The following is a 17,782-nucleotide window of genomic DNA, read 5'->3' as shown; positions in this document are numbered from 1 at the left end:
AAGCTTGTACAAAATTCAGACAAGCGCTGGTGCTGAGTTGGCATGATTAAATCACGTAAGTCCGTCTAGTAATAACAATGCTAGCATGCAAGCTTGTACAAAATTCAGACAAGCGCTGGTGCTGAGTTGGCATGATTAAATCACGTTTCCAAAGTAGCAACAAATCTCTTGCTGCTGATGACATGTATAATGTCATAGTCTAGCTAGTGTGTCAATGTTCTGTATAGCTACTGCTGGCATTCTGTATCTGTATCCCTACATACGGGATTGCACCGAGTCATGTTAGCGTTGGGCCACTCACCGGGAGCCCGTGGTGACCAGTGCCACTGCCACATTACCAAGCTTGCCATAAAAGAGCTCAACTTTCTCAACTTTGCACTCTCTGCTCAGCTGAAGAGCTGTATAGAAGACAAGCCAGAAAAACAGAGAAATAAACTGGCAGGTGGTAGTGGCAAAGCAGGATCTAGCCATTAACTGAGCACTGTCACTCTGCAGTACTTGTGGTAACACACGTCCCTGGTGCAAAATGAGTTCACATTTTATCACATGCATTTTTTTATCATCCTGCTGTATGATAATTAATATGGGTATATATTTACTTTTGATGAAGAGAGTTCATATCATTATATTTGTATGGAAGCGCCTCGTTCCTTTGGTATGTTATAGCGTTACCTTAGCTTTGCCGGTTCTAAAACTCGGTCCCTGGCTTTTAAAACTATGGTTCTCCCCATATTAAACAAGGCATGTGCCCCTATACACTTAAAAACTGCTCAAAATTGGTTGCCATTCAGCATAAAACTGCGAGATGGGTTTCCAAAAACTATCATGATAGTGCTGATGTTTCTTTAGCTCAACTTGATTGGCCTCCTCTTCGTGTCCGCTTTCTCCATGCTCAACATATAACTTTTCATAAAATTTATCATGGTCAGGTGAAGATTGGCAGTCCCTCTTGCTTGATGAAGCCTGTTCGTTGCACTCGATCATCTGAGCATGATCATTGCTTTTGACATGCACCATCTTCTAAGGATCTCTTTAAGTTTAGCTTCTTTGTTTCTGTCCTTCTGTATTGGAATTTTCTCCCTTCCTCTTTAGTAAATTGCAAATTTTACTTTTCTACTGCGATCAACAGTGTTGAGCTTTCTATTTGATCAGCTTGCCTCTTTCTGTCTTCGATATAGTCCCTTAGACGTTGAAGACTATTATTTACGAGGTTAATCCAATGTTTTTGCTTTTAGTAGCTTTAGTAGCTTTTAGTAGCTTTTAGTAGAATTCACGGACAGTAAAATAAAGGCGTATGCAGCCTGAAGTTGCAAACTAAAAATCGCAATAGTCACATGAGTCGAACTAACTATCAGATAAGCATAAATTATCATGTTATCCAACATATATTACTGCAGAATATGATTTTAATTGGTGTTTCATGGCAAAATTTATTGTACGACCCCTCGATGGTGTCAAATCAGGCAGTCTGACAGGAAAGCATGGAATATTTGATTCTAGACTTACAATAATTTCGTTCTTTGTGTATAAATGCAAAGAAAACTTTTCAGGAATTTAAGTCTCTGCACATCAAAAATCAGTGGTAAATGCCACTAATAATAGAATTTTCTTTACATGGGGGGAACATATACAATTTAAATAGTTGTTTTCTACTGCACTGCAACTGTTGTAACCATTGTGTTGTTATTTTCAACTGCAGGTTCCTCATGGTGGGCAAGTTCGTTTATCATCATTAATGCTGGGTTAGGAGCAGGGTTGCTCAACTTTGCAGACTCATATAATGATGCTGGTGGAATTGTCATTGCCTTAACCTTACAAACGGTTAGTATTGTGTCTATCAGCATGAACCTATGCATATATTGAAGATAAGATCTTTCTTCTTTCTTTATGGCTAATCGTTTTGCCATGTACTCAGCTATTCTACAAATCTCTGAATGTCAGTGCGACATTTCAGTGAGAAACGGCTCCCTTTTTTCATACACAGATCATGCTGGTCTTTTGCGTCCTGGCCTTGATCGTCCTTGCATACTGTTCGGACGTGGCATGCTGCAGCACCTATCAGGAAGTGGTGGAGACGATGTGTGGCAAGCGTGCTTGGCTGACTTGCTCTCTCCTCATTGCTGTCTACTGCTTCGGCTGCTGCATTACCTTTCTGATAATCATTGCCGACCAGATTGACAATGGTACAGATATGACGGAAAAGACGTTCTTGTAATACTTGCGGGTTTATGCTGCGACTCTATTTAGCATCTGGGACATTCCGATTATTACTGATCACGTTTGTTTCTGACGTCAGTTGATACTGTGTGTGACAACGCACTTGTGACTCCAGGAATGTGCTAATGGTGGGGTGGGGGTGGAGAACAAATACCATATTTCTAAAATAATATATATTTATCACATTGAAAGTATCATATTGTTAGCTAAAACCTGCCAGAAGTCCAAACCACTATTCACTTCATTTAAATATCGTTTCTAGAATCTCTCTCTCTCTCTCTCTCTCTGTCTCTCCCCTCTCTCTATTTTTGTGTGCGCATATGTTCGTTATTTGTTTCAGTGATGGCAGACAATTTCGGGCCTGATTTCTGTGCGAGATGGTACCTATCCCGGCAGTGTACGCTGTCAGTCACCTCCATTGTCATAATATTGCCTTTATGCTTTCCGAAAAAAATAGACTTTTTAAAATACGTCAGGTTAGTATCAAAGTTATGTCAGTGTACTAAATCTACATTTGAAAGGAAAATTGGGGGAAAAATTATTTAGATCACCTGGAGAACTTTTACGCTTTATAATAGCTAAGCAACATGTTTAGCAGTTGTAATGTTCTAAGTATTGTTTTTTTAAATTTAACAACTGTTTGAACAAGTACTAGTACGGTGTACCTGTCAAGAATCCCATATTAAACTATTATATTAATTACTATTTCAGTGCGATGGGTGTGTTCGCCGTCATATATGTGACTTTCCTAGTCGTATATCGATACTATACAGGACAGTATGTACCAGGCCCAATCAAAACAGAGTGAGTATAAATGTCATGTAAATATTTATTTGTATTTTTAACTCATCTGACGTAGTCGGATGCAGCTTGTAGAATCGCATGATTGTGCGTGCTTCAACAGTTGGGCACAAATCTTAACCGCTCGATGTACGGTCACGATATTCGGGACGTCGGGGGGAGGATCGTGAAAAGGACTCGGGATGACAAATTTGGGGGTCAAGGGTCAAAGGTCAAGATGTGTAAACGAAGGGGAAATATTTCCCCCTTAACTAAGGTATACGGAGGAAATACGGAATTGCCGGCACAAATCTTAACGGCTCGACCTATGCTCTTAATATTCGGTGTTTAGTGTGATGGGCAGGAAACCCATCAACCAGTGCGAAATTGGAGTCACAGGTCAAAGGGCAGTGGGGGAAAGGTCAGATATCAGCACATTTTCTGAGGGGACATGGCCTAATGGACAGAGTGAAAACTTTTTGTTTTCAGTGCCTGACCTACCATTTTTTATCACTTTATTGAAAGGACCATGAAATGTGCTTTCCAGCTGACGTTGCGAAGAGTAAGTGTCTGATAACCTTTTTGACCTTCAAGAGAGGGTTAAACATGGATTTCCTGAACTGCCTCAATGATGTCACAGTGTTCTCATATTCATGGTACATCCATAATCTAGAAAGCCAATAAGCCTGTATAGCCCAACAGCTACATCACAGGATTATGGCTCAGAGGTTCTTGGATCGAATCCCATCAGATTTTTTATTATTTACCTTTTTTTTGTATTTTTCTATCTTTATCCATTGAACTTTTTTTCCAATAGGGTTTGGGTCACAATGCACGATAAAACAGGAGTTTCAGGCACGCGATTTGTATCAACCAATGGGATTTGGGAGGTATCCAGAATGCAGAAGGTTGCTGAAATGATGTGTACGCAACTGCATATCTGCATATCTACGCCTAACAAAGGTGTCACTACGCACGACTTAAATGTTACGTTTATAACCGTAGCAACAGACCTCAGATGAGCCCAGACGCTCTGCAGCTCAAGATTGTTAATACTTATTTACTTAATTTCCCTTAATGACTGTGCTTATTGATTGTAAAATTAAATGACTAATCGTTCTATTATTAGATTATAATTAGATTATAACTATTATTGTAATGCATTCCTGAATCTATATTATAATTATCTGAAAATGCCGATTTGTGCCACATATTTCTGTTGTCATCTAGATGTTCTCTTAATTCTTGAATAATTTTCAGACCAAACTCCTGGCAGGACGTGTTTTTGGTTATACCAACAATCTGCTTTTCGTACCAGGTAGTACATTTTTTTCAAATATTTAGTTGTTTTCATAAATCTATTGGAAGCAAACAACTTTATAATACTGTATAGTACAGGGGTAATAGTTCTCACTCTGTATGTTATATCGGTTTTTTGTAAACACATTTCTTTATAGTGTCACATAAGTGTTGTACCGGTGTACTCGTGTCTACGAAAGAGGACTTTAACAGAGTTCAGCAAGTCGGTCTGCGTTGCCATGGTCGCGTGTGTCCTGTGCTACACGTTGACCGCCGTCTATGGCTATCTGACTTTCGGAGGCAATGTTAACGCAGACATACTCCTGTCGTACGCGCCGAGTGATACGGCTGCTCTCATCGCCATGATCGCGGTTGCAGCTAAGATGTACGTCACCTACCCAATACTCTGTTTCTGTGGCAGGTAAGTAGCAGTAGAATGGGGCACATTATATAATTATATAATATAATATGCTATACAGTGAACTCTCTATATTCCGAACACCTTCAAAAGCGAATATTATGTTAAACTGAACAATATTTAAGTCCCAATCCCATCTGAGACATGTAAGAATGTCCTTCTAAAAACGGAACTTCACAGAAAACTGACCTGCATGGACAGTCGCGTAGGTGGTCGGTATTGCAAGTTGACTGTCCTATATCATTGTTGCCATTTAACGTACTTAGGCCAAACAAAAAAATACCTTTGGTTCAGGTCTCATGGATTGTGAAAATGAGGCCGGCCGCCGCGCCATACGACTTTCAGGCTCTGTTTATGAAGTAGCCGGCCCAGGCTCTATACGACTCTTTCACGTTGTAGGAAACGTAGGTACGAACTGTTTCACTTCTCGCCAACGAAGTTCTGTTTATAAATATTTTGTAACTCTCTTTAGGTAAATAAAATCACAAGTCGGATATTTCAATATGTATGATCGGCAGGCGGTATCTTTGAATTTTATTTTTTCTTGAAACCCTCTAAAAGTGACCGCAGTCGCACATTCTATCACTCCGAAATGTGAAGTCGGGTGGGTGACCCGAACCAAAGGTAATTTTTTGGTCGGCCTTATAAGCATAGAGTAAGTGCAGTTTGCTGGAATACTTCTAGCCATCCTTGATTATGTTACTTCGTTGTCACGGGTTTAATTCAAAAATACATATTTTTGCCCATACTGAAAGTTTGTGTGGATAGCTAGAATCTTTTGCTGCCTCCCAATTTTCAGCACTTTTCCCCTATCATTAATTATAATGACACAAGGGATGATTGGTTTCTCTATCATATTTTGATTTATACCATGAACCTATGCATATTTAAAAAAAAAACTACACTTATTATACTGTGTTATGTTATAAGAGTATGTAATTATACTGATTGAATATCAAGAGTCACCTAATGTGCTTTTGTCTGTACTTCGCAGAGTGGCTGCAGACAACCTCTATATAGATTGTAAGCAGCTGAGTCCCGCACTAGCTGACCAGGGTGAGAAGACAAGACGAATACTGATGACACTAGTCTGGTTCTTCGCATCACTCCTCCTTGCCGTCTTCATTCCCGACATAGGCAGTGTCATCGGTGTACTGGGAAGCTTTGCGGCAGTCTTTATATTTGTGTATCCAGGTAGGTGGTAATCGTTATCATACTATGTAAAACACTGTATTGTTTGTAATACAGTGTGGCCCCATTAAATCGGCCCCATTATTTCGCTATAAAGTGTCATAGCGAAAAAAGCGGGGTCGTGCCAAATCGGGGTTCAAGAAAATCAGCATATAAACTGACCCCCCCCCCACCCCACAGCAACAAGTCATGTAAACTCATTTAGTTGTGCGATATATAGGCGATCCTCGCTTCGACCTAAGTCCGGCTTAACTCACCAAAAAACTTTTCAGTTCTGGAAAGAGCAAAAAAAGGTCCAATGACTCATCGCGTTATATCCGAATTCACGTTAAATCAGGGTTTCACTGTACCTCTCTGCGCTTTTTAGTTGCTATGAATGCTACTGTTTCATATTAGTATTACTATAACGCTAACTATAACAGGGTAAAATGAACTAGCATTATTTTTACGTGACCTCCTTTTCTGCTTCCACTGTTCTCACATGGTGATGAATGCCATTAAGACAAACACCTAACGGACGTCAACGCGATTGCACTGTGTTTCAGGTATGTGCTTCATGCAGGGAATGCTCGCGCGAGATGCCGCGATCGAGCAAAGACGTAGCAAAGTCGCGCTAATCTGCACGGTAGGCTTCATAGCACTCGGCGTGTTCATATTCGGCGTAGTCCTGGTGCAGGTGATCATGAAGGCTGTAGCGAGTGAGCATCAGAAGGGACCGATCATCAACGGCTCACCCTGCTACTGAAGTAGTAACCTCGCTGTGACCACAAAACAGGTGCCGCAGGCTTACTACTACTACTACTGAGTACTACGTCTAGCGATGAGTCAGTCGCCACCCAGTCTTTCACATTTGATCCATTTGTCTACCACACCGTCCACACGTGAGTTACGCGATACAGTCGTATGTTAGTATATTCTACGAATAATCTCGAGGGTTGGTTTTTATACCACATTCAGTGTTTTGCAATCAGCAACTAATTCACTCACTGCAAGTCCGCTTTAATGACTAAATGCATATGCTGGGACGTCGTAAGTAATCAAGAATAATGCGCCAAACATCTGGGATGAGTTAACAGCAGTTCCTTACGCCAGAACAAAAAATTCTACCACGATAGTCAAGCTAATTATCTTTCGCCACGTATTCAGGGTAGCGACGCGATTGCACAAATTCGCAAATGATTAATTAGCATAATTTAATTTGCGAGGATAAATTTCTAATTACCCGTTTCTCTCTTGATTACAGATACGACAGGCTTAGTACAAATTGAATATATGCAAAAATATTTGTGAATACAGTTTTAAGCGATCACAGACTTACACCTTCCCATGTACAGTCACTAGACATTGAAACAGAACAGTCGGATAGGAACAATGTAGGTATTATAAGTAATTGCCTGCCAGCTGCATTGCCCTATGTTTGCTTACTCTGGTGTTTCCCATCAGTGCCATAAATGACCCAGGCACGTATAAAGTGCTTTCAAATGTTGGTGTGATTACCAAAACTCTGATTAATAGCTATATAATTATATTTACTTCCAACGAAAAATACATACATCGGACTGTCTCTATATGTTCAGAATTCTCATGTATATTCTACAGTACAGTGATGGTGATAGGTTCGTAGATGGTGAAAATGACTCCTGTCCTAATTGCACTGTTAAGGACTTGTAGATCAAGGTATTGTGTCTATAAGGCAATGACAGTGTATTGTCATCTTGGTCTATATATGGCTCGTTGTTGTCACATTGCGTGACAAGAGGGGACAGCCATCAGGAACTGGTTCTGTAACTTTTGTCTTCTTGTTCATTTTGACAGGTGTAGTGTCCTCTGACTCTAGAGACATTACATTACAATGCTAGTAGTAATCAAGAAGATCATCCTGGCTTTTTTTACTTTAGCAGTGGGAGGTGTGGGGGGCTGGAAACTGCTCATTATGTGTGGTTATAGAAAAAGGTGTGCTCAGACTCTATGAGGGAATAACATACAGCCATACATACAAGTTCATTCTAATAAGCATTCGTTTGTTTATTTCTCTGCACAGCAGGGTATCCTGCAAACAATCAACTTGTGCTCAAACTGTACTGTACTGTTCAAAACCCTCGTTTTGTGTCAAGTCTTATGTCCAATATATTTTACCAATACGTAAAATATGCTTAACGAGTCAGCCATCGTACCATTTACCTTTGTTCATACAAAAATGTAGTATTGAAAAAAAATATTATATACAGACCTGTATATATCTTTTTGTGTAAATAAATGCTTTTTACTTTTTTTAAACTACATAGTGGCTATATAAACGACTTTTTTAAACAATGCTTGTCGACATCTAATTCTGAACAGCATGACGCTGCATTAGTGACATTAATGCATTAGTGTATTGTACACGTATAGTATACATTTGCAATAATTGCAATATGATCATATCTCCGTAAATTGCTTTAAAATAATCTTTATAATAGTGATATCTTTCACCATAATAGGTAGACACAATGCAACAGGCCAAAAAAACAGTTTGCATAGGAACATTTCCTACATGAATCCTGTGTATCCTTGGTCATATGTTCACCTTACAAACACGTAACAATAAGCAAGTAAGAACGCACTTTCCTATATAAGGGGGGGGGGGTCCCACATAATCGGTGGTCGAATTACGCTCACTTTACTAGCGCGTAACAATAAGACCACACTTTCCTAAATCAGAAGGGGCCCTACGTACCACCGATAGCTTTACAAGCACGCAACAATAAGCAAGACCCCCTAAATCAAAGGGGGCCCGACATACCATCCGCCGAGTGCTCATCATGACATACAAACACGTTCAGTTAATAATAAGTTCGGTTAAATAATCGGAGGAGGATTCAAAGATCTCTCATCGCAAGGGGGTAGAGGAGCAGCGCGCGGAGGGTTTTGCACGCGCCCGCGCGCGTCACACTACAACACGCCGGCTGCGTCGAACAAGTCGGAGATTCCCTCGCTCTCCTCCAGGGTGAACGTGTAGTCTGCGTCGGTGATCGGCGGCTCCAGCTGCACGAACGCGCCGTCGTCGCCGTACTGGTCCTCCGTCTGGAACAGCTTGAGTGGCGAGAAGTCGGTTGCGCCGCCGAGTCCGCACGACGACGACGGCGTCGCCGTGGCGACCGTCACGCACGCGCGCCCGCGCTTCGTCGGGGTGTTGTCGGCGCGGATGCCGCACGGCGTCGTAAGGATGCGCTCGATCTGCGACGTGTCTCCCCCCCGCGACTCGTCGTCGGCACCGGGGCCGCGCGCACGGCTGTACTTTGCGAGCTCCTCGCTGCCGGAGGCACCCTCTTCCTCCGGGCACAGGTAGACGTCGATCTCGCCGCGCTCGCTGCGCAGCGACATCTGCGTCGTCGCGGCGACAACGTCGCCGGGCAGCGGCACCTCGAGCCGCGTCTCCGGCGGCGCGCGCACCGCGATCACGGTCTGCTCGCGGAACTCCGGGATGCGGCGGATGTCGCGGTAGGCAACGTAGGCGAGTCGCCGGTTCGCCGCGTCCTCCGTGACAAGCCGCAGCTGCAGCGTCGCCGCGGCGATCATCTCGTCGAGCCGGCCCTCGGCGGCCTCCATGTCTGCGATCTCGCGCCGCCGCTGCGTCTGCCTCGCCGCCGCGCGCTGCTGCTCTCCGACGCTGCAGCCGCGCCAGCGGATCTTGTTCTTCGACTCCTTCTGGATGAGCCGGATGCCCTCGAGTACGTTCGTGATGTCGTAGATGCGCCGCTTCTGCACGTCGAGCGTCGTCACGGCAACGTTCAGGTCGAGCACGCCGTCGGGCGACGAGCGCAGCATCCCGACAAAGCGGCGCGTCAGCAGGCCGAGCGACGTGTCGAAGCGCGTCCTCTCCGGCGACGCCAGCTTCCCCCTCGTCTGCAGCTTCCTCTTGCCGCCGCCGCCGGAGGAGGACGAGGAGGAGGAGGGCGGGCGGCCGCGTTTCGGCGTCGAGCCCTCGTCGGGCACACGCGGCGTCGCCATCGTTGGCGGCGATTCCAGGTCGAGCTTCCGCTTGGCCTGCGGGAGCCGGGAGGTGGCGTGCCACGCGCGGGAGAGCGCCGGCCCTGGCGTGCACGTCACCACGTCGACGTCGTCGTAGTCGGCGGCAGCGGCGCTTGCCTTCGAGTAGTTGTGCACCATGCTGGGAGGCGGCGAGCAGATCACCTTGGAGGCGATGGTCACGTAATTGCAGGCGCTCCTTGTCCGCTGCTGCGCACGCTGGTACGCCATCGCCTGCGCAATCGGGAGGCGAAACGACGAGTGAGCAATATACACGATTGCGTATTGATGTGTAATGTATCGATGTGCTGCGCTTTTGATCATTTTATGTAAAAAGGTGCAATATAAATAAATAAAACAATAATAATAGTATGCGCGCTGCGAAAACCGCGCGTCAACAATGTATTCGATCCAGGTGAGCCAAATGTGAAGTAAAGTATCTACGTGCGAAGTGGAGGATTTGGTCATCTCTACAGGACACAGATCGCATTGCCCTTGTGTGGGTTCGATAAACTTACATTGATGCAATTGAGTTATACAGATGGTGATATACACAGATAAAACACATTTATATGCATCTCTCTATATTCTTGACAGGTCTGCTAAAAATTTGGTAGGACTTTATTTTCCCTATTGAACGTATTATTAATAATATGGTGCACTGTAAATTATTGCGACTAATAGTAATACTAATTACATGAGCAATATAACACTGTGGGTGTGCCACCTAGTATGCCTTCATGTTCTTCCCACGAATACCACGTTGTGTGTATATCGTACCCTACCCTAAATAGGAGTTGATAAAAAACCAGAACTGCCCCTGGTGCTCCTCATTTGAAGGATGTTTGCCTTGACCACCAACCTGTCATTGTGACTGCTTACATTTCCGGATTAAACCCAAGGCCCCACAATAAACAACTGAGATTTGCCCACTGTTAATTGTGCCCAGTACCAGATATTTGATTTTGTGAGAAAAACACCCTGTTTGTAATTTTGGACACTCATTTTCAAACAAAATTACCGGATAAGTGAATTTTGATAAAAAAAAAAGGTATCGTAAATACCTGCTTTCAAAGTATAAATTCCAACCTCAATTGTGAATAGATTTGATATTAGAACCCAAATCAGAATTGGACTTCCTAAGTCATTCTTGCCACATGCAGTATGAAGACACAAAACAAGTAACCCTCACCGGTAATCACTTTATATGTAATAAAACGAGGGTCAAATTTTATCACCGTGCAGTACAAATGCACTTTACATGCCCAACAAATTTATCATCTAATAATTTTATTTGGTGATAAAGTGGTGATAAGTTAGACTGTGTAGGCCTAATGTTTAAAGGGTATTAGTTTTACCAGCTCTTGAAATGTTACGTTGGGGGCAATGACAATATTGCTAATTATGCACCACCACGTACACTATTCATAACCAAACTCTTACCCTAATTATTAAAATCTTGAGTTCTAAAGTAGGGGTGAGCGATCCTAAACTGTTCTCCTATTCAGAGCCCATCCCCAACCATTAATTCTACGCCCATGTGACCGAGTTACCTCTGTGATTAATATGGATAATGTGCATCACTGCATGTGAAGTGTTACTGTTAGGAGATAGGTTTGGGTTTGTGTAATTCATTATTATAATTAGCTCGCGTAGTAAAAGAATTACTCAATTAGAAAGCTACACCGTCAAGGTTTTGTACGCATTGACTATCTTAATAGAACTTAGAAGCTTGGCTAGGACATTTAAATTCTTTTTCAATAGGGGCCTAGTTCACATTTCATCCATTTAATATTAAGAAAATAACCGCGATTATTATTCACAGTAACGAGTCTAGACTATCTTATTATAAAACGGGTTACTAACGTTCAAGGTCATACCCTATGGCTATGTGCCTATCAATAACGTAGATTAGGCCGCATAGAGCTACATGTAACGAGCTACAGCATGGACAGTGAAAGTGAGTTCAGTTTCACTATCACTATGCAACAAGCGAAACGACTCTCACCGTAGTCGTACCGTACGGTACGATACTGCCACTAGCACTAGCATGTCATTATTCCGTTTATCTTTTCTGCGAATATATAGCAATGCCAACACTTACCTGTGTAGGGTTAAATTACTGCCAGAAAGGAGCTCACACGCCTCCAAACTTGTCCTTCGCCAAGGCTCAAAGATGCCTGAAACAACACCACTGATGACACTACAATGACATGTTTCACACAGGGAGTGATTGACAATTGTGGCGGGAAATTGTATTTCCCGGGAAACATGTCATCTTGTTTGGTTTAAAAACCCGTTTATGGTGTTCTCGCGCCATCTACAGGCAGGAAAAGTATCATATTTCCATTTCATACGGGTGTTTTTCGTGGTTCAACCAAGATGGCACCCATTGGAGAAAGATCAGCAAAACTCAGGTCTGATCTAGCTCCGCAAAAAGAAACGGAACAAGAAACGAATTTATGGTAACAATATTTATGTTCATCGTAGTCAACAGCTCTAAAATATCGAGATTTAAATTTGTTTATATTTCTCGGAACAAGTGTCATGCGGCACAGACCCACCCAAATTTCATCACATTACTCATTACATTACTCAGCCTGATTAGGTTCCTACAGAAGTTGAAATAATTTTATGATTACAAAATCACTTAGCTTAGGTTTATTATTGTATAAATTCAGACTGATTTAGCCATGGTACGAGCAGGTCACTCTATCAGTTTTACAGTTACAGTTTTACAGTTTTACAGTTTTACAGACATTTGGGTACAAGTAGCGTTTACACACCCATGTCGTGAGTTTGGTTAGGGTTAGGGTTAGGGTTAGGGTTAGGGTTTTTAAACCTGGGGTTGTCAAATAGGAATGGGCCGTAATTTGCAAGTTACTAGCTGTGAATAACAAAAACCGAGTGTAGTTGGATCTGTCGTCATGTGATTTTGATGTCATCTTCTGACTGGTCTGACTTTAATTATTAAGCCACTTTAGTCTTTAGCACTCACTGAAACTGTGTCACCTAGCCAACGTCATGTGTGAGAAGACAAACAGTTAACAGTTATAGTCATCGGTTAATCAGAATTAGCATTCATGTGATGGTGCTTTCATTTTCCAATGTTAACATACAACACTCTAGGCCCTACAGTATTAATTATTTATGTTATTTTGACATTGGCATAAATGCTAGTTGTTGCACGCTCACACATGAATATTAGCCATTTTATTCATTTCATCTACGATCGTGTAACTAAAGCTGAGAGGGTCTATGTCCCCCAGGGTACTGCCGGAACGTACCCTGGTACTATCTAATATGCCGGACCGTCTCTCGCCTACTCCACTAACGAGTGTAGGGAGTCGCCTACGCCTACTCCCTAACCCTAACCATATCAAATAGTTACCAGGGTACGTTCTGGCAGTACCCTGGGGGACATAGACCCTATGAGCATAACTAAACATGAGAAGAGGTATTATCATTATACAACATCATCCCTGCTTTATAGTGATGGGGGTAACTTTACAGTATCTATACTAGGATGGTGGTGGGGGTGTGCTGAACGGAGGTGGTTAACTCCCCACCACTCCTCACTTCCATGTTTCTACAAGCTACATACTGAAAGCAGTTAGTGAATATCACCTCGTGTAGGTATGCGGTGGTGATCTAATTAACGTTGCGTGCCCGTGAAACATAAATTGCCGCGCCGCATAACTTTGACATTAAATTACTTGGTGACAGCTGGCGCGTCATTGCAATACAATTTATGTACATTTGTTCGTGGTTAATTATTGCTCCCGATTCATGCAGCGAGGCTGCAGCTTGCTTGTCGTGTCGTTCGTAGGGATGATGGCCGATAGGGTTCCTTTATAAACTAGTCATTCCGTTTGTGCCTCTGCTGTCATACTCATATCGTGTGTGTACAGTTCTTTCTGCGCGTATGTGCAATGAATGCACTTGCGCAACTCTCCAGTGTATATTATCAAGCAGGCAAAAATGTACAGAATACTGGAGCTTGGTACCACCTGGAGAATTAACATTTATGAGTGTCCAGGACATCAGTGGATATTTTGCTTTGATCAGTCTTCCTATTGAGGTGTGCATTGAATTCGTGTATATTTGTGAGTCTGATATTATATGGTTCTCCCCAGGCGGCCAGGCCTAACACATGATGAGACCAACATACATACAGTACATACAACACATGCAGTCATACATACATACAACACAGTCATACATACGTACGGTACGTACGTACAGTCATACATACGTACGGTACATACGTACGGTACGTACGTACAGTCATACATACGTACAGTCATACATACGTACAGTCATACATACAATACAGTCATACAAACACACAATTAGCTGAAGATAATTTGGGACATTTTATAAATTCTCCGACATGCTTTAGCTGCCTAATCACCATGCTTTTATTTCCAGCTGGGTTGAATTTGGGAAATCCAAACGCAGTTATGCTCTGTTTTTACAGCTCAAAGTATACATCTCTGAACATTGGTCAAGTGCCCTCACATACCTTTTGAAGTTCTTTGGGGAAAACCTAGTATTATTACTTTCATACATAACCACAAATTAATGTGTGAAATTTATGTAAATGAGATGAAAATAATGCTTCCATTAGTGTTGTCAATCGGTTGTAATTTCGTAATCAATCATCGGTTGGACCTAAGTAACCGATGATCGGTTACAATCGGTTACTCGGGGTGTTGAATGCCTGCGTGTGCGAAACGTCGTGCGCATGTACGTGTGTGCATGTATGTGCTTGTTTAGCCCTGTTTACTGTTTGTTTTGCACTGTTTACTACTGTGTGTATAATACATGTATGTTAATAAAGGATAACTTGTATAGTAGCGATGATATCTCTGATTCTCATCACTTTTCCAAGTTTTCTTGTTCAAGTTAAAAAAAAAGATTTTTTTTCCCGATGAAATCGATTATGGATTTTGATAACCAAGCGCTTGGTTCGAGCCACTGTTCAACCGATGATCGAGTATAATCGATGATCGTGACATCACTAAGCGCTTGGTTCGAGCCACTGTTCAACCGATGATTGAGTATAATCGATGATCGTGACATCACTAGCTTCCATAATGTTTTAAAAAGCAATAAATAGCTCACTAGCTACAAAATTCAAGTCACTTATGCTGACATCCTAGAATTCAGTCAAACTCGGTACTTCACTATTTTTTTCTGATAATCATCAGCTCTTACTTTCGATGCTAATTTTTGTGCAAAAAATCAGTGATACTGCCTATCAATATGGAATGGGAGCATAACGTGAATCCTATGGTGATTTTTAATCCCGGATGAATAGTTTCTTACATTTCACAGAAATTTTTCAGTGATTGCTTTATCAAATTGGTCCATTTAGTTATATTTTATGCAAAACACTCAATTCTATTGTAAGTTTTTATTCAGTTCACATTAACGTTAATTTAGGTTTTTTTTAACGTGGGTATGTTCTAAATCTCATTCTAAACCTAAATCCCAATTTAGAGTAAAATAATTGTAAAACCTGATGCACATAATAGCCATGTGTGCAAGTGATGACGTTAGAGTCACGAGCGTACGTAAATGTCGTGTCAAATTCAAAACTGAAGCCAAATTTGCGGTGGTTTTTTAGATGGTGGAAAATCTTGTCAAGTTGGTTGGTCCTACTATATATGCATCAGTGAGCCATGCACCTTCATTGCATGGAGATGTGGTATATATCAACCTAATGGTGTATGTGGATAACAATGATTAGATTAACTTACAGTAGGTGACATCTGCAAACCTAATCACTAGTAGGAATTGTTGACTATGTATGCGTATGTATAGTGCAAGTTACGCATGCACCGAAGAGGTGCATGTTGATATAGCTGTCTAGGAAGAGTTGACTGGATCGTATGAGGTGACTATTTACAATCCCACTACTTAAGTGGTGCAGTTACAGTGATCTAGCAAATGTTAGGTTTCCTCTGCATAGGAGTGTATTTCTTGTCTGAACTCCCAAAAGCCAGCTGGGGAGTGCCCAGACATGTGAGGAATGGATGGCGATGTAGATTCGTAATTTCAGAGACTTTCGATCGTCGTCGACCTGATGCTGATGCTGTTATTATTTTTGCTGCCTGACGCTATTAGTATCTTTCATTGTAGGAGTGAGATACTGAGCGATGTACAGACAAGTGACAGGACGAAGCTTCCAGCTGGAAAAAGCATCGTTGTCATCGGTAAGCAGAAGACGTCCTCACCGAAAGTTGTTCTGATTATCTGCAAAATGTTGCAGCTAGTTGACGTCTAAAATGTACATGTTAGCTGGTTTTACTGTGTACTAACTAACGTTCAAACGGGTGCTGAATATCGACAAAACTTTAAGTGCTGTTGAACTTCTAACATGCTTGTGTTGTCTTTTAATGCGTAGCAGTTCGATTATTAGTGTACTGATTATCTCCCAAATCTCAGGAGTAATTATGTTCTGTGTACTCATTAGCAGCATTGAATGGATACCAGCTAACATTAAATTAGTGTAGGTATCCATCATCCAGGTGCCTTCTCTTCGCAGAATCATCACAGCATGCATCAGTGTTTGAATGTAACGTTGTGCGGGGTTTGTACGAGTTCTTGAACTTCTGTGAATGTTCTGTAATTTTAAAATGCCATTTTTAGGTCTTCAGAATCCTGAATAATAGACTATATTGTTAAGAAAAGTTTTCAGTAATGGATTGTTATTGTGTTTGTTTGTAAAAAGTGCTTAAAGTTGAGCTCACGTAGACCTGTCCTGTCCGAGAGACAATGAAATTTGCTCCGTGCAAGAGTGTGTTGACTCGTCATTGACTAGGCGGCACGAGTGTGTTCACTCGTCATTGACTAGGTGGCACGAGTGTGTTCACTCGTCATTGACTAGGCGACACGAGTGTGTTCACGGTCGTCATTGAACTAAGGTGACACGATGTGTGTGTCACTCGTCATGACTAGGCGACACGAGTGTGTTCACGGTCGTCATTGAACTAGGCGACACGAGTGTGTTGACTCGTCATTGACTAGGTGGCACGAGTGTGTTCACTCGTCATTGACTAGGCGACACGAGTGTGTTCACTCGTCATTGACTAGGTGACACGAGTGTGTTGACTCATCATTGACTAGGCGACACGAGTGTGTTCACTCGTCATTGACTAGGCGGCCTGAGGCGCAATGATTGTCGTACGGCTCACATCTCATGAATATGGAAATCAAACCTCTTTAAAGTTATTATTTCAACATAATCATGATATTTAAAAAAAGTAAATTGATTGATTGAAGTAAGTTGATTGAAGTAAATATGCCATGGTGTTGCGATGTATTCAAATCCAATTTTCTATGCTATAACTGCATGAAATCTTAGTGTTTTTCAAGTTGGTATAATCAGTAATATATCCACTGTGTGGTGAGGCTATATTTTTTTCAAATTGAGCGTTTCTGAGCAAGAATTTTGCAATATCCCCTTTGAGTTCTTGAAATCGCATCAGTTAATGTCGTCGGCTCCTTCTGTGTGGATTCTTTCCTGCGATTAATCAGAATGCTGTTGCTGCTCAGGTGATAACGAAGCCGGAAAGACGACACTGGTTGCAAAGTTGCAAGGAGTCGAGGATCCCAAGCGGGGAGCGGGGCTAGAGTACCACTACGTAGATGTACAAGACGAATATGGCGAAGGTATGTTGTTGTTTGTTATTGCAGAAATATCGTTCGTATTTTCCATCTGCTCGAACCCACCGCTACTCTCTTGACTGCCAGCGGGCGTTGCCTACACTGGCATATATTTGTGTTAGGCCTACTCCCGCACCTCCTGGGGTGCCTGCCGCATCAGTGCAGTGAATATTAATGGTGAACCATCTCCATTGG

General features: G+C 42.2%; 3 protein-coding genes across 6 annotated transcripts in view; 2 read left to right on the top strand and 1 right to left on the bottom strand.

Annotated features, from left to right (window-relative positions):
* Window positions 1-8,185, top strand: part of LOC106812146 (putative sodium-coupled neutral amino acid transporter 7) — an 11,790-nt gene extending 3,605 nt beyond the window's left edge. Inside the window, exons 2-10 of one of the 4 annotated variants that reach the window (XR_001394296.1) lie at window positions 1,700-1,821; window positions 1,985-2,183; window positions 2,558-2,693; window positions 2,929-3,021; window positions 4,258-4,315; window positions 4,455-4,717; window positions 5,709-5,908; window positions 6,451-6,786; window positions 7,149-8,185. Coding sequence is in view for 3 of the 4 variants with exons in the window: in XM_014815940.1 (XP_014671426.1) it covers window positions 1,700-1,821; window positions 1,985-2,183; window positions 2,558-2,693; window positions 2,929-3,021; window positions 4,258-4,315; window positions 4,455-4,717; window positions 5,709-5,908; window positions 6,451-6,650 (1,271 nt within the window). In the remaining variant the exon portion in view is untranslated. Of the gene's footprint in view, window positions 1-1,699; window positions 1,822-1,984; window positions 2,184-2,557; window positions 2,694-2,928; window positions 3,022-4,257; window positions 4,316-4,454; window positions 4,718-5,708; window positions 5,909-6,450 lie in introns of all 4 variants that reach the window. The other 3 variants (XM_014815941.1, XM_014815940.1, XM_014815938.1) reach the window with 3 other exon arrangements.
* LOC106812147 (transcription factor E2F3-like) lies at window positions 7,906-12,176 on the bottom strand. Its single transcript, XM_014815942.1, has 2 exons — window positions 12,018-12,176; window positions 7,906-10,147 (listed from the first exon to the last, which is right to left on the bottom strand). The coding sequence occupies exon 2, from the start codon at window positions 10,142-10,144 to the stop codon at window positions 8,837-8,839; it is 1,308 nt and encodes a 435-aa protein (XP_014671428.1). The 5' UTR covers window positions 10,145-10,147; window positions 12,018-12,176; the 3' UTR covers window positions 7,906-8,836.
* A 104-nt stretch (window positions 12,177-12,280) lies between these two features.
* The window catches only part of LOC106812144 (cytoplasmic dynein 1 light intermediate chain 2-like), a 19,868-nt gene continuing 14,366 nt past the window's right edge, over window positions 12,281-17,782 (top strand). Inside the window, exons 1-3 of the mRNA XM_014815936.1 lie at window positions 12,281-12,378; window positions 16,061-16,134; window positions 17,477-17,593. Of these exons, the coding sequence (XP_014671422.1) occupies window positions 12,296-12,378; window positions 16,061-16,134; window positions 17,477-17,593 (274 nt within the window). The 5' untranslated portion in view covers window positions 12,281-12,295. The remainder of the gene's footprint in view (window positions 12,379-16,060; window positions 16,135-17,476; window positions 17,594-17,782) is intronic.

This window comes from Priapulus caudatus, unplaced genomic scaffold (genome assembly GCF_000485595.1).
Source record: "Priapulus caudatus unplaced genomic scaffold, Priapulus_caudatus-5.0.1 Scaffold612, whole genome shotgun sequence".
NCBI classification, from domain to species: Eukaryota; Metazoa; Priapulida; class Priapulimorpha; order Priapulimorphida; family Priapulidae; genus Priapulus; species Priapulus caudatus.
The sequence above is the reverse complement of the archived record's forward strand: the minus strand, read 5'-3'. Positions and strand labels throughout refer to the sequence as shown.

Bases quoted from the DNA above. Each gene is read 5' to 3' on its own strand.
- LOC106812147 (XM_014815942.1), bottom strand. From the start codon at position 10,144: ATGGCGTACCAGCGTGCGCAGCAGCGGACAAGGAGCGCCTGCAATTAC.